The 17,636-nt window shown below is 41.5% G+C and overlaps 1 protein-coding gene across 2 annotated transcripts in view; it reads right to left on the reverse strand.

The window, feature by feature from the left end:
* The window catches only part of LOC306982181 (interleukin-1 receptor accessory protein-like 1), a 361,844-nt gene that overhangs the window by 34,122 nt on the left and 310,086 nt on the right, over positions 1-17,636 (reverse strand). For both annotated transcript variants that reach the window (XM_079582022.1, XM_079582021.1), the window contains exon 7: positions 7,725-7,857. In XM_079582022.1, coding sequence (XP_079438148.1) covers positions 7,725-7,857 — 133 coding nt within the window. The remainder of the gene's footprint in view (positions 1-7,724; positions 7,858-17,636) is intronic.

Raw genomic sequence — 17,636 nt, forward strand, 5'->3', positions numbered from 1 at the left:
TCCTGGCAGCACGTTGTTCAAGCTCTCATTTGCAAACTCTTTCTTCTAGCTGTGGCGATCGAGCTTTTAGCCTATGATTAGCCTTTTTTGTAAGAGTAACCTCTGCTTTTCGCCAAATTTGTTACTCCAAATGTTACAGTTTTTTAAGTTTTCAGTGGTACAGTAAGTAAATGCTTTATTTGTCATTGTACAATCGCACAGGAGTAGCAGACACTGGTGCACGAGCCTAAAGCGCCACTACTGCAATCATGGCCACATAGATTTATATTAAGACACAACAGTCCATTAAAAGTGATTGTTACCCTTCTAAATAACAATAAGACGAGTAAGAAAAAAATACTTGGAGCATCCTGAGGAAACCTTCGCAGACATGAAGAGAGCATAGAAACTCAACACAGAAAGCCCCGTCCGGATGGAAATTGAACCCGCAACCCTCTAAGACTACCACCGTCTAAATAACACACCACAGCGATACGGGGCTCTTCTCACGATTGCGTCGAGGGGCTATTTTAGCTCGACAAAACCATTCCAAATCTCTCTTTCCCCCTCCATTGTCCCGCGCCCGGCTCTCATGGACGAGCGTGTGATGATCGGCCGGTGTTGTAGCTCGCTCTGACAGCTCCTCTTGTATTCCAGACTCCACTTGTCAGCTCGGATTGTGGTCAAACGATTCGGTGAGTCAACAGAGGCGTATTTTTCTTGTCAAAACTCAAACGCTCGCCGATTTTCGCGGCGCGACACGCTTCCCATTGTCCGGGAGCACAGACGGGAAAGACGGCAACAAAATAGCCAAAGTATGAGTATAAGTACATGTGTTGTTACTACAAAAGCGACGATCTCTACTACTACTATTACTCCTACTACTCCTGACCAATAGTAGAGCAGTACCTGGAGTAGCACTCAACTTAATCTGACCTTTTCGGCTCGATTCACACACGCGTTTGCCTCCATCCTTCTCCATCGTGAGAGCAGTCAGCTGAGGCCACGCCGGGCTGGAATATGGATATGCCCTGGTGGTTTTTTAAAGAGGCAGTGGTCATGTGTAACTCGACACACGCTGCACTGAAAGGACGTAGGCACAGACTCCATCAATCCTGGTTTATTCTGGGGAATGTTCATGTGTGAGACTGGACGATGTAACGGAAGGAGGAAGCAAAGGGGAAGCAAGTATTTCGTTCATACTTTTCCCTCGGTTCAAGACTCCAATCTGGTGACTCTTGAGCCTCTTGAGGTGAGACATGTCTTCAAAACTCCTGTGCTGACTGAAAAATAATGATTTGTTTGACATCGATGAAGATGTCGCCCCTTAGTATCGACATACGCCATATTAGAGTTAGAGAAGCTGTTCGAGCAATTCTTGTCAAAGTAGTGTTGTGTGGCAGGTTGCACCAGAAAGAAAAATTGTATAAACTGTGTTAGTTTTACGTTCCTGGAACCGCCACCTTAACGTGGTGGAGGGGTTTGAGCGTACGAATGATCCTGGGAGCTCTGTTGTCGGGGGCTTCCTGCCCCTGCTTCGAGACTACGATCCTATAGAGGCCGCCATTGGTCCGCCATTGCTGTAGTACCTTTCATATAGCCGCTAGTTGGAAAGCATTGCACTTTTTACACTTTAAAAACAACTTTAAAGCCTAGTTTCTGATTTTCCTAAACTTTTTACAGCTAGATATTCCTCCTGTGAAAACACTGCGTTAGTTATAATTAAAGAAACCGGGCTGGTTTTCGTAAAAAATGAGGGCCGGACTTTGACTGACAGGCCGTTAGCATTAGAGCTAATGGCGCGGGTGTGGCTGCGACCGAACTACAGTGAAGATCCCGCCCTTATGCCCTTTTAAGGAACATGCTCCGTCAGAGCTGGGTGGGAGGAGCCTGTAAATCCGCCATGATTTCCCCGTCGAACATATATGGCAAACGGGGTGGAGTGAGGAGGAGCTGTCTATTATTTTTCCACAGTCTATGTGCAAAACGCATAATATCCGCTCTGTAAATTTACTTTGGCTGTTCTGTTTATCACACTGCTCAAACTAATAACAATTTCATTAAAGTAATGATTTGAATGGTTGCAGAAAGAAGCAAAGAAGTTCTGAAAAGTTAAGTTGAGCAGCTCATATTTCCATCTATAATCTCTGTGCTCAAATGCTAATGCTAACAAAATGTGCAGTGTGAAAAAGCATTAGAAAGTCTGATGGTAATTGCGATATCTGTCAGAAACCTGCAGTCGTTCAATGGCATGAAGCCGGTCCCCGTCTGATTATAAGTGCCGTGGTCGTCGCTTGTTCCTTTGCGCTCGCGGATCCCGGAGGTGTGAGCAGTGAGAGCCTGCGTGACTCATGGCTCTGCGACAGTCTTCAGCCTCTTTGGTTCTGGAGCTTTCATCTGCCGCCAAAATCAACACCAGCCGCAGAGGGAATCACACAAAAACGCTAAAAGACTGGAGATTTGTGCCACTGAAGCGCGTGCAGAACGGCACAATGGGGTTGTTTGGGGGAAGACGTGGCCTTGACAGGAGGACACAATCACCGAAATCATCACACCAAAAACCATCCAAACAGCCCCACACCCCATCATTACCAAGATCAGAGGAATAGTGTTGAAATCAGACTTAGAGATCCAGGCGTTTGTCTCCAGCAGGTTAGTTACTGTTACTGGAACAGCTGCAGAACATCCAGAACCAGGAAATACGACCACATTGCCGTATTTTCCGGACTATAAGTCATACTATTTTTCATAATTTGGCTGAGGGTGTGATTTATACTCGGGTACGACTTATATGTAAGGATTAAACAACAAGGAGTTGGACGGTTATAGACGGTTAAGTTCATTATAACCAGAATCACAAAACAACAGGACTAACCCAGCACTTTTCTGTGGAAGTAAACACTGCGAGTATGCGGCACTCCTGGGCAGGAGTTATTTTACTTTTACGCTGTTTAACCTGAAGGTCAATTGTTTATCGAAACAGCTGGGTGGAACTGAAACTTTTATGTTTGGCTTTACTGATCGATCCAAATGTGCTTAAGTGCAGGGATTATTTAATGTAGGTCTGAAAATAATGAATAGTGACTTAACCGGCTAACCTAGCTGCTTGCTCTCTTCTACTTCCCATTCATTTAAAGTTTTGATTTGGCCAAAAATGTTGGGAAAAAAAACACAAAAATCCATCTCATTCGTTCCTGTAAGACGACTTGTCACCTAACATTAGCTAATTAAGTGTTTATCTGATTCAGCTGTGCTACGCGTTGCTATGGCGATGCCCGCAGAGGAGCAATATCCCAGTGATTTAACTACCGGACTATGTGTGCGGTTATACGAAAATGATGCACACCTGTTAGCCTAACTCCTGTACAACTGAAGAAAAAAAAAACAAGCGTGGAGTGGTTACCTTTACTGCAATGAAGAAAGCAAATGAGAGCTTGAACAACGTGCTGCCGGGGGAGGCTTTTCAACGGCGCAGTTACGCCTCCATGCCCAGGTAAGGCTGGTGCGACTAATACTACTAACGTGTTGGAGAGGATAGATGAAGAATAGGCAGCAGTCTGGATGTCTTATACAGGAGAGCTTTATTTACCATCAGTGCGGAACCCAGAGACATGAACTTGAAACATTGCGCTAGTCCAACCATTCAAGTCTGTCTATGCTTCCACAGAAAAGGGATAAATACCTTCTCAGAGCGTCATACTGATACACAAGCAAACATTCAGTAGCTGAGAGTCTGAGCACCACAGTCAAGGCTATGACAGAGATAGTACGACTGTACAGCCTGACCCAGTATGATAAAAAGCGATTTAAAGGAGCTATACCTACAAAGAAACAGGGTCACACAAATTTCAAATTGCTATTTTCTGGTCCAAACTCACCTCAAACTTTCCTAATGCATTTACAACATCAAAATTCATCACAGGGACTGAGTTTAAACCAGGTTTCACAACTTTCAGGGAGGAAAACTGTCACTTCACTGTAAAAGATGCCCACTAGCCTGACATCTTATGACTGTTTAAAAGGCTTTAAAACCAGTGTTTTTTGGATAAATGTCTGCTTTTACCATGTACTAAAGGACAAAACACATTTAATTCCAATACAGAAAATTTACAAAATCAAGGATAGCTCCTTTAATGTTATCCTCTAACACTCCGGAGCGACTTATAGTCTGGAAAATATGGTAGTCCAGTGGTACGGTAGTATGCTACAATTGCCTTGTAGTATATAAATTGTGCTCTACAAATAAACTTGTCCTGCCTCTATTTGGAAACTTGATTTTAATCTTTGGCATCATTTTAGAAAATATATCTCCTATCTCCTTCCATCTCCTTGTCCCACTGGGGTTGAACTTATCAGGGGCAGTGGACCAGACATGAGCCCGGCTGTTCTCTTGGCCAACATTCCCGCTGCAGAATAAGCCTATTGTGCATGTTTTAAGTTGACGGGGGAAACCGGAGCACTCGCTACACCAGCCAAGACCCAGTGGGAACAAGCAAAACTCAATCTTGGCATAAATATTTAGTCCGAGAGACCACAAAGCTTGCTCACCGCACAACGCTGTCTCTCTCAACGGTACAACGCTGTGCCAAAAGCTCTATTTTATGTATTAGCCGCTCGCCTCCGGGGGAATACTCCTGTTTGGCTAATTTGCATTTCAAAGCTACAGAGAGTAAGAGGCAACAAAAATAAAACACAGGGAAAGGCTGCCTGGATAACAGCTAGCATCTCAGGGTTGCTAGCTTGACCTCTCGTCACGCATAGCTTTGCATTTCTTGTTCATTTCCAGATTCACCCTACATCCTGGAGGTGCTAATTGGCCAAATGTCCTTCAGAGAAAAAAAAAATGGCAGAGGGAAAGGTAGCGCAGGGATGGCGGTGGCGTGCTAGCTGGCGGGCTAACACAGACGTCGTCAAATGCCAGGTCACGCACTGGGGCAGCTAACGCTAGTGCGAGCCTTGTCAGAGTGCTCATGGGTAACCTTTTCATGACATGCGTTTGTGCGTACAGGCAGACGGGAGAAATGTGGGGAGGGGGAAGTACACGCCGTTTTCACAAGTGGTAGTAATACGGAGAAGGAAGGTGAGCGGATGGCTTTTTAAAACGTGGCACTGAAGTAAATATCATTATTATCTGTAACATTCAATCAAACAGAGGAATGAAATTGAATTAGGGTGACCAGATTTTCCTTTTTTTGATTGGTTTATTCTTGGTAATTAATGTTCACATGAGCCAAGAACATTCAATTTTAAGAGATGTGTGTTATGTTGGGAACTGTATCGGCCAAAAACTGGGATAACTGAGACCAAGATTGTATGAAACTGGGACAAATCAGTGGTTTTGAAGAAATCTATTGGGACAAGGGACAAGGAGCTGGGTTAACTGGGACATCTGGTCACCCTATATTGAAAACAACTAGGAAAGGTCTTTTCTTTACATAGACCTTATTTCATATTTAATGCTTAATCAACAACCATTTTTGAGGAACAGACAATATCTGACATTAAGTCTGAGTCGTATTTGGGTCGCTGGTCCTGACGTCACACCAGGGTAAAGTCAGAGATTCCTCCGTGCGTTGTATCATCAGTCGCATTGTCACACTTTACTATAGCTCTTCTTTCTGAATACGGGCCGTCCTTTTGTAAGCTGCGTTACTAAATACCCTTGGATCACATTGGCCTCAGTGTGGGGCCCCTCAGAGACTCGATGACTGACGTACGGCGCGTTATGAGCGTATAGGGAGCGGCCGCACTGCAATCTCCCCATCAGGGCCAATTGTACAGTTACAAGTGCTTCAACAAGTGCATAAAACGACTACTTGATTAAATCCCTGTGGCAAATGTGCACCATATATAACAAATGACTCTAAAATACCCTCGCCTAATGATGAAAGAATTGCCCTTTTCCAAATTCCACCTGAAATATGACGGTCGGTCAAATGCATCGCTTACCATTTAAATGCATGGGAGCGCTGGGCCGACTGATCCGGCTGCACCTCAGTCATGCATGCATATTGTCCGCGATAAAGAATGCATAGGCGTCTACATTATTCAACAAGGGCATCAAAATTTCACGAGTGTAATTCCTGTGATCGCGAGCCGGTGAAAGGAACGACTAAGCAGCGCTCATTGTGGTAAAAAACGGCTGTCTCGATCATCTGTTCCTGCTTCTTAAACACTTTGGCAGCCATATTTCCTCCTTCATGTATGTATCCTCCATTTCACGCCGTCTTCGCCGCTGTGTTATGTTTAATAACCGCACAAGCTGCGATCAAAAATGCCAAGACATTTTCGTATTGATTGTGAATAGACTTGCTCCTCCGCGCGGTGGATTCCCTACTGAGCGCAGAATGTTACGGAGGGATAAAGACGCTATAACAGCCCCGCTAAAGGGCGGCATGCTGGGTAATGTAGTCTCTCAATTAGGCAGAAAGTAGAGTGAGAGTCACACCTTGTCTAATGGTCTATTCAAGGTTTTTTCACTCGCTCTTCTTTTTAGATATCAGCAGGAAGCCTAATCAATCGGTTTAGTCTTGGTCTTTTTTTTAAAATCCTGGTTTAGTCTGTCTCGATTAAGTCCTATTTGTGTCTGTTTGTGTCAAGATTTTGGCACATTTTCGTGGCATTAAGGAAAAGAAATGAGAAGAGTTTTGCCAAAATTGAGGCGCTAATTTAATTTCTCTGGATTTTCTCTCTCTTATAGCTTCAACTTTCTATCAGAAATACTATAATATCTCCTGGGTTTTACTGTGTCATAGAGGGTACACAAAACTGTCCCATTCTGCGCTCACGGTGTCTTAGATTTGCTAGCATGCCGTTAAATGAAAGCTGTTTTTTTAACCTCTTAACTCCCACCTGAACTGAGCACATTGTCTTCAGTTCGACTTTAACCAGATCTAAACGTTTCTTGAAAAATAGTGTGAAAATAGTAACGAAAATGAGACAAAAGGGTCAAAGGTGAGGGTGAAAAAGTAATAAAAAAGGGATGGAAAAAGTGACAAAAATTCAATAAAAAGTGAGAAAAAAGTGATGAAAAAGTGCCAAAAAATGTTTGAAATAGTGATGGAAAAAGTGACGAAAATTTGACAAAAAAGTGACAAAAAAGTGATCAAAAAACTGATGAAAATAGTGGCAAAAAAGTGATGAAAAAGTGGCAAAAAAAGTAACAAAAAAGTGACGAAAATGTGTTGAAAATTTGACAAAAGTGGCAAAAAAAATATTTTAAAAAGAGTGGCAAAAATTTGACCAAAAAACGGTGAACAAGTTGTGAAAATTTGACAAAAAAGTGGCAAAAGAGGTCTTAGCTTTAGCTTTCAAATGAAGCATTACACCGGCCTATAGGCTTTTAGATTTGGGTAAAGCTGAACTGGAGAGAATGCACTTCAGGCTCACATCTATTTTCTTTGATTTGAATGTAAATATCATGCCTATGTGAGGCTAAAACACTGATACTGTATTTGACGTGATAATTTGAAATCTAACGTCTGTGTAAAGAAAAGACTGTAAGGAGTGGGGTCAGGATTATCTAACGGCATGCTAGAAAATCGAAGGCGCCGTGATGAGCCCAGAATGGATCCAGCCATGGATTAAGAGCTTGAAATATGTGGTGGACAGTTTTGTGTTCTCTCTATGACACAATATGAGCAGCAGAAGAATAAACTCCATCTCACGTCTCCTTTAAATCAGGTCAGGCAATATTTATCCAGACGAGCTAAACTTGTAAACACATCATTTGAGCTTTGTCTTACTTGAGGTCTGTCTCCTGCACTCGCTCGTCATCCAGGTCCTCGATGTACTTGTCGGCCTTCATCCAGTAGATGAGGGGGCTGACGTCGCCGCTGTAGCCGAAGAACGCTCGGCACGTCAGGTTCACGGGGCTACCTGCGGGAGACGGGGCCGAGAGGAGACAGGACGTTAGCTTACAGTCGGGTCAAATGGAAAGAGAGCGGCCGCGTCATGTCTGTTTATGGAGCAACATGTCGGGGCAGCGGGACGTCAAAGGCCGGACACGGAGAGGGTGTTTGAACACAGCATATTGTAGCAGCAGCACAAGTAAAAGCAGCACACATTGGTCCACACAGAGTATAGTGCATTCTAAAGTAATAGTAAACTGGTTTCTGTATAGTAGTGGTAGCTAGCTGTAATCTGTATCTCGAAGTGTAAAGCTTTGAACAAACAGGATACATTTTGACGTGAGACTAGGGCCGGGTACCTTTATATGTTTTGTCGATACTTTAACCATTCTTGGATTATGATACTGATGCCTGAACACTTTTTTCAATACCGATGCTGAAATATTTGTTGTTTAGCATCAGGAAAGAGCATCCATAAAGGATTGTATCATTTATTTGAGCTGAAACAACCAAGTCACTTCCTTGAGTCCCTAGACACAACATGCATCAAAACTTGGTCTCTAAAAATACAATATTCTTTTCGGTAAAGGCTTTCGATACTTTTATTTTTTCGGTACCAGTAGTACTTTTCCCACCGATACCATCAGTGTTGGGTAGGGCTGAAAGATATATCGTTATTGTATCGATATGAACATTCATAACATTAAAATCGAAAAAACAAGATATAAACGATATAGATTTTCATCAATGAAACTGCACTCTTTTGTATGATGTTTTTATTTTTCTGAAAAATGTTTGGTTTTCACCGAACCCATACTTATATCATATCAATATTGAGATATCTGGCATGAACATCGAGATAGGAAATTTTGTCCATATCGTTCAGCCCTAGTGTTGGTTTGTAACGCATTACAAAAGTAAGGAGTTGCAAAAATATATAACTTTTTTCAGTAACTAAGGAATATAACATATTACTTAATACGGGAATATATTAGTCATTACACTGAAAGTAATTCGAGTTACAAGTGCATTTAAATATATTGCATTAATACCAAACTCCTTCAAAATAAAATGCAGCATACCAAATCATGTTGAATCCTGGTGTATCAGATCAGCAACTGACTCTGTGAATAACTTCAAATCATAACAACGCCGCCTAAGAAATGACTTCCTGTTTTGGTCCAGCACGCCAAAGTAAAAGCACACAGCTCGTCTCATTGATTAGTACTTGCATCATTAGAAGAATATAATTAAATAAACACATTTTAAGTGTTTTGTCTGTTAATAGTTAGGCAGATAGAATTTTGAACTAATGACCTGCTGAACTAATGAATAAGATGGTACTTTTATTTTGGTGTGCTCGATCGCAACAGGAAGTCACTTCTTGTCACTTCGTTGTTACGATTTTAAAAAGATTGTCAGAGATTGTCTCATGGTCTTGACCCATTTCATTCCAATCCCAGTGTTGAACTCCTCTGATAATTATTATTGCAGATGAGTATATGCATTTTGAGACCTTGCTAACAAAGTGATGATACTTCAGTGGAAGTTGGAAAAGTTCCTCGTAATAATATTGGAATAAACAATCCCAATTCAAGAAACCACTGGCAGCAAATCTAACTTCCCAAACCCCACGATATTCTCACTAAATATTTTCATGCTCTATTAGGAAAACGGCAGAAGTACCAAACAAATTAGCGCTTTCAACACGGGCAAAAACAACAACTACTAATTATAAAAAATCTCTGCTAATTCACCATTTACCGAGTCGCACCAAAACCGGGGACAGGGCTGTGTGTTTTAATGACTGTTTGCCGTATTTCGTCATTAGCGCCGAGTTTTGGCAATGGACCAAAACAAGCCAAAAACAAGCCAGAAATCTCCACTTGTTTTTCCCCATATTTTTAGCTTCAGCCTCCACAGGTTTCATTCGACATGGAGCAAAAGCAGCTGCCGACCAAACCACACCAGCCGTACACATCCAAGTAATAAGCTACTAGATACTGGTTCTGCTATCAGTTTTTCACTACACACGGACACTACGATCACTTTATTAGAACTGACTGATCTCCATGGTAACGCAGGACAGTCAGCGACATACTGGGAGATAATGCTGCCTGCAGGCGACTGGTGACTGGGATTTTTCCCACTTGAGAATGGGACAATTTACGACCTCCGAGCGCTCCGGCCGAATAAACTCGAATAAATAAAACCATAGGAATCACAGAAATGACCTCAGCTCTGAGCCTTTTCCTACAAATGCACATATTTCGTTAGCCGTCGAATCCCGGACATACAAATGAATAGGGAATAGGGAAGACAGGCGCAATACTAACATATGTGGAGGTATGTTTTATAATTTTAACGACATTTATAGAAATCCTATGGTTTCTTTAGCGTTAATATCTTACAAGATGAAGTTCAGTGGCCACTGGATGTGTATCCGACCCACAAAAAGCAAAAACTGAACTGCATTTGAGTTAGCATTGAGCTCAGAAGACCCTTTAAGACGCTAATTTGAAAGTAAATTTCAAAAGAAATTTCCATCCGTCGTCCCCCATGCACACTCTCAAACACACTCTCCTTCATCCTGGCCTATTGTACATGTTTTAAGTGGTAGGGGAAACCGGAGTACTCGGAGGAAACCTACGCAGACACAGGGAGAAAAACTCCACACAGAAAGGCCCCGTCCAAGTGGGAATCGAACCCAGGACCTTCTAGCTGTGAAGCACGAGCGCTAACCTCTGTGCTACAATTGACATGGATTGATTGACAACAGCTGAAAACATCTGGATCATTCATCATTTGTGATATTTTGGTGGTTAATGCTAACGGCTATGGGAAAAATACATTACATACATACGGAATCTTACGACTTGCTGTCCACATTATTTGGATCGAACAGAGCAGCCAATGCTAGCTAACAATTTGTGAATAAGATGCTAATGTTATGTTTCTTCAGACCAGATATAGTTCAAAACATTCTAAATCACGATATATTGAAGGTTGTGACCAAAAGTAATGTCAAAACTACTACACTTCACTGTGTAAAAGTTTCATCATCAGCTGTACTTTTCCACTAGGGGGCGCCTCTAGTGTGTTCTGTACCTGAACTCAGACCACTCTGATCATCTCTGAGTTTACATGTTGTATTTACCAGTTTGAGCGACGTTCAAAGGCATTTTTCCAAGTGGTAGGTCTGATCAAGATCTATCTCCAAAAGTTTGAAAAGACATAATCAAACCACATTTCCTTTTTGGCCAGCAGCCTGTCCATACACATTGAAAGTTTCAAACATTTACAGAACATATTTCAGTCGCCAGAAGACTTTTTATATTGTATTGTGACAGACCTGTAAGCTAATCACAGTGCTAATCATTCATTAGCACTTGAAGCAAAATACTTAGTAACTTCATCATTTCAGGTTCAGTTTGACATTATTCCAATAAAGCGGTGGATGTTCTTTGTCATGTGACTCACACTACTACTACAACTACTACAAACAACCACTACTACTGCCTCCATCACTAATATAGTACTCCTATTGCTGCTGCTGTTGAAAGAAAAGAGCATTTCACTTTTACAAGAACATTCTGATCACTGTATCTTTTCCATTGCGAGATAGCCGCAGTGCCTTGCCTGAGGTCTGTGCTTTTTGTATAATTGTACACATCGACAATCTCCGAGATCATGCAGAGTAATGAGCAGCCTGAAATCCATTCCCGAATGATCTGACCTTCTACTTTCAATACTTCTCTGTCAAAACATCTATAAATTCCACCAACCAAAACAAGCATATCCCAAAATAGCATTGAGTGGCTTTTAATTTGGCAGGACCGGCCTTGACATTGACAGCATCGAATTGTGGACATGTGTTTTGCTACCGCGGGCTTTTATTGTGAAAGGGTGATTGAATTGGCGGATTGGGCGCTGCCAGCGGGGGTCCGTTCTGCTGATTGTCGCAAATTTGATTTTCTTTCAGGAGCGACAATGTGGAACAAAAGATAGTGTTTACTCACCGGCGGCCATTTTGAGACATGAAAGGGCTTTTTATTGAGCTGTCTGACAATATACAAAAACAAGCGAGGGAAATATATAATAAAATGTGCTTTGAAATGTAATTGTTAAGGTCCACGAATATCAAATTGATTCAGTAACATTTGGCATCTTCCAAGCCCACTGATTGATCTATTTCAAGACGGTCAATTTTTCCCTCCTCTGAAATCAGCATGTTCTTTTTGAAACCGCCTCGTCCTCTGTCTCTCCTGTGCCCTTTATTTCTCCCATTGACACGCCGAATGTCCACTGGAGAGTGCTTTAAGTGCTTGGTTAATATTTCATTAGCTTTTCATTTGCAAACACTTCAGCGCAGCACGTTGCAAACAGGTCCCCAGTGATTCACCGATTAGTAGATCATGTTAACGCCGGCCTCCTTTGTTTCACCAGATGTTCATGTGGACGGCGACGGTTTGAGAGGGTCTTTTCAAAATGGCAGGGGGTTCATTATCATTTTTTTTAATTTAGATTTATTTCCACTAACCACTTTTGGTAGGACTGCATGTATGTTATGTGTATTTTTAAAGAGCGAGAACAATCTTACTACTACTACTACTACTACTACTACTACTACTACTACTACTACTACTACTACTACTACTACTACTACTACTACTACTACTACTACTACTACCTTGCATATTTGTATGGATGGTTAGCTTGTTAGCGTCTCTCTTTGAAATAAAGGAGACTTCTTTGTTTATAATTGCCTTTTAGCCTTGAAGCTAAAGGCTAACGCTAATTTGACGCTAACAAATAGTACCACGATCTTCACTTATTTTTTATGAAACACACTTGGCTTGATGTCAATTTAAATCTTTTTTTTTAATCAAAAGATATGGACAGAATATAGTCGTTAGCCTACACTAGCCAACAGGAAGTTAGCAAAAAGCATATTGCTGATCATGTTTTAGCCTTGGAGCTAAAGGCTAGCGTTAATTTGACGCTAACAAATGATAAAATAGTACCACAATCTTAACTTAATAGTTATGAAACATGATGTCGATTTAAGTTTTCTGTTTTTTAATTAAAAGATGTGAACAGAATGTAGTCGTTAGTCTACACTAACCAACAGGAAGTTAGCAAAAAGCCTATTACAGATCATGTTTTATCCTTGGAGCTAAAGGTTAACGTTAATTTGATGCTAACAAATTGAAAATAGTGCCACAATATTCACTTGGCTTGATGTCGATTTAAGTTTTCTGTTTTTTAATTAAAAGATGTGAACAGAATGTAGTCGTTAGTCTACACTAACCAACAGGAAGTTAGCAAAAAGCCTATTACAGATCATGTTTTATCCTTGGAGCTAAAGGTTAACGTTAATTTGATGCTAACAAATTGTAAAATAGTGCCACAATATTCACTTAACTTTAATGAAACACACTTGGCTTGTTGTCAATTTAAGTTTTCTGATTATTAATTAAAAGATGTGGACAGAATGTGGTTGTTAGCTTATACTAGCCAACAGGAAGTTAGCACAAAGCCTATAACAGATCACGTTTTAGCCTTGAAGCTAAAGGCTAGCGTTAATTTGACGCTAACAAATGATAAAATAGTACCACAATCTTAACTTAATAGTTATGAAACATGATGTCGATTTAAGTTTTCTGTTTTTTAATTAAAAGATGTGAACAGAATGTAGTCAGTCTACACTAACCAACAGGAAGTTAGCAAAAAGCCTATTACAGATCATGTTTTATCCTTGGAGCTAAAGGTTAACGTTAATTTGATGCTAACAAATTGAAAATAGTGCCACAATATTCACTTGGCTTGATGTCGATTTAAGTTTTCTGTTTTTTAATTAAAAGATGTGAACAGAATGTAGTCGTTAGCCTACACTAACCAACAGGAAGTTAGCACAGAGCCTATTACAGATCATGTTTTAGCCTTGGAACGTTAATTTGACAATAACAGGTGGTAAAAATAGTGCTACAATCATACATTTTTGTTATATTTTAATTAACACAAATTGTCATCACGCAAAGTAAGTTTTCTTCTGTTTTTAATTAAAAATGCGAACAGAATGTAGTCGCCTCTCTATCTATCCGTCCGCCTGTCCGTCAATCTATCTATCCATCTATCTAAAAATGCCAACAGTGTCCAAACCCTCTGCTAAGAACAACATCCACTCCCTTGCCTGTAGCTAAGCCCTTAAGCGTTCGGACGGCCTCAGACACCACTCATCAATCATTTCAGCTTCAGACCAACATCTCACAAACTTTGGATTATTATTTTGTCAAAGTTTTCACCTTCAGGTTGTCCTCAGGGTCAGAGGAGGGAAAAACAAAACAAAACGGTATTTGACTCAACGAGAATGAAGTCATGCATCGACAACAGTGACTGCTCTAATTAGTGCAGAACTGGCCTGAAGCAAAGACGACGTTAAGTGGGTGAAAGCGGACTGACTTTGAAGTGTAGTGGTGGTAACAGTGGGTAGTTTTAGAAGTACTGGGTGGTACTAGTTAGCTGCAGTTGGAGGTAGTAGTTTTCATTGCAGAAGCAGTAGCTGTAGTACACTGTGTGGCCAAATAAAACAGTATCCACATGGATTCAACAAACCGTAATGATCTGGGGTTGTTGCAGTTGGTCAGGTCTTGGTTCAGCAACACTATGCTCCCAAAAATGAGATCCTCTGACTCCCTGAACATGAATGACCAGGTTATTCCATCAATGGATTTCTTTTTCATCTTATTCAGAGGTTGTTGTGGGCGCCGCCATGAATTGTGCCCGCCCCGTCATTCGTATTACTTTACATAGAACTAGAGAAGTCAAAAGAAAATCTTTTCTACACGAATCGATCTACTGTACGTCATATTTTAGCAGCGGACATTTTGATTTTGAATGCAATCCAGTCCGGGTTTGCCCCAAACTACCACTCACAGTGAGTCCGGCTCTCACTGTGGCCAGCTCTGCCGGCGCCAGACCCTGCACCAGGCACAGAAACGGCACTTGCGAGAACAGAAGTGCACATGGGTTCATGATAAGTGTAGGTAGTTTTTGTAAACAAAAGCCGTATTTGCCAGTTCAATGACTCTCCCAGTGAAGTGGAAGATTTGCAGCACATGTTTACATTTCCGACGTTACGCTCATGTACAGATGGTAAACTAGTCCAGATAAGTTGTGAGCAGACAGATTTTATTTTGAAATACACAGGATCTTCTTTCCTCACAAGACCTGACTTCCTGTTTGGCTCATGTTTTTCCCTCAGCTTGATCCGCAAGGCTCCGGCCTCCGGCAAAAATAGACTTCTTGCTGATTCTTTCCGTTGACGCTGGACGGCCTCGGTTACCGGACTTCGTGGAGCAGTGTGAGTGTGCAACATTCTAAGATCACGGAGGCCGTACCGGAAAACGGATTTAGTATGAGCTGGGTGTAATACAACTCTATGGGAGAGGAAATTTCCAAAAACAAAATGTTCAAATGTTTTCCCGGATCATTGACGCGATTGAATTCACAAACCTGTCATATAACTTTCTACTTTCAACATCACTCATGTTTTTGAATATTGTCTCCACTTTTGGACGCCTTTATGAGAAAATAATTCGACCATAGTTCATATGTGCTGGAGGAGGTGACTTTGAGCGATGTGATAGTTTTTGTTTTGGCCCAGGAATTGCAGAGAAATTAGCGATAAACTAAATTAGAAATCTGCATTGTTGTTGACAGTCGTGAACACAACCTTTTGTTTGAAACACCGCAGTTTTCTGGACCTGTGAATGTTAACGCACTAGTCGTTGTGGGCAGTTTTGTTAAGTTAGGAACCGAGAGACTTGATTTAGTAGTGGATGTTAGCCTCAGTTTGAGCAGGAGTGTTTTAAATTTCATATGCTGCTTTAAAAGTGGCACGTCTAAAAGCAATCTCGGTTCATTCCAGACACATAGATATAAAAATCCTTCTCTATTTTGTACAAAACCAAACAGTCAATTTCCATCTCGCTCATCCCAGCGCTGTCCGTAAATCTTGGAGGATTTCTGAATTCGAGAATAGTGTTTCTTATTTCTACAAATTGTCCGGGGCTGAAAAATGAATGATTCGACAGCCGCTGAAAACGTCCGTGACTCACGCAAAATTGTGCCGTTATTGGGAAAACGGAGGAGGCAGAAATCATACAACTAAAGAGAAACATACTTGGAGATTTGTGCCTTTTTCTGAAGCGCTTGTGTGGTGTGAGTTTGCCGAAGAATCAGTGAAATGTGGGAACAAAATGTGCAGTAGTGGAAATACAGTGTGGGCAGGATTCGGTTGCATCAGCTCGTGGGGAATAGTGAAATCAGGTTTACATGCAGCAGATGAAGAAAAGTCTGTCAGAGAATGTATAAGATTTCAAATAACTCTTGGAGGTATTTTAGGAAGTGGAAATGCGTAACAAGGGAACCGAGCAGTTTTGCAGTGAGCTAAAAGCTATCTTTGACTGGCATATGCACAAATTTATCCACTTTGTACTTCTAACTAAATCATCTGCGTCCTCATTTAAAATCTGCAGAGTAAAAATAGCCACACAAAGCCGTACCCAGACATCCGTACTTCTGTCTGTCCTCCCTGCTCCTTGTGCCTCGCAGCACGTCTGGCCAAAGCAAGCGTCTAAACAACTCTCTGTAATGAGCTGGAGAGGCCGCTAGCTATAGGGAGACGCCGCTGAAGCTGGGAGGACGGTCGAGGAAAAGGTTAACGCATCCCCGTCCATCAAACCTAAAACTCAAGAGCGACTCGGGGGTTTGGAATCGGCTACATACGTCCCAAAAGCTTCTGAATGTTTGGTGAAGCGAGATGTGACAATGATGCTTGTATCAGTGTGGAGGGATTAGCATAAGATTGACACGTACGCGGCGGGGGACGGCTAAATGTCAACGAGATGATTCGGCGACACGCGTCCTCAAGGGGGCGGGCAAGAGCAGGTATGGAGATGGGTAAAATAAGGCAAAGGTAACATGGGGAAACAGTGAGGCATTTAAAGCAGCTCGTGACATAGACAGAAGGGCTCTGCAAAGTGGCTTTAAAGGGACTATACAGAGTTAAAAAATGTTAAAAGTATGTGTTTTCCTCCCCCTACATGTTCGAGCCATGTCCTAAGTTGTAGAAACTGGCTCTAAAATCCTGCACTGTCGCTCAAAAAGGTGTTACTTCGGGTTCAAATTGCCGTCATGCACAAGCTTAATATAGAAGCTGCAGTTACACGTGTGACCTGAGGTGGCGGTAGTGAGAGTATAAAAGAGTATAAAATGGCCCCACCACTAAATTACACATTTTTTTTTCCAGGATTGAAAAACAAAAGGGTAACACTGGAGTTTGTAAACTACTTGACTATAAGAATCTTGTTAGTCTGGGGGAAAAGTCGCATGAAAAAGATGAATTAAAACCAATGGGCGAGGAATGCTGGTCCTCATGGTCGGTAGCTGACATTCCTGCACCCCCTGGTGGCGAGGGGCAAATCCAAACGACACTTTTTAAAATTGATTCCAATGGAAACTTTACACTTCCCAAACACTGATTAAAAGCCTGGTTGCAAAGAGTATCTTTTGCTCTAAAAATTGCTCAGACCCATGTGACAACGCTGGGCAAGGTTTCATATTTTTAACCACACTGGTTTCTATGCTGTTGAAAAGTTTAAGCCTGAGACTTTGACTGACAGGCCCTGGAGCACTGGAGGCTTGTTTTATTCACTATCCCGCCTTTTTGTCCTTTTTTGGAACATGCTCTGAAGGAGGGGACTAGGCAGCCATTATGGATGTTCTCTCTAAAGGAGTAATTAT

The sequence above is a fragment of the Gobius niger genome, assembly GCF_951799975.1.
Source record: "Gobius niger genome assembly, chromosome: 23".
NCBI classification, from domain to species: domain Eukaryota; kingdom Metazoa; phylum Chordata; class Actinopteri; order Gobiiformes; family Gobiidae; genus Gobius; species Gobius niger.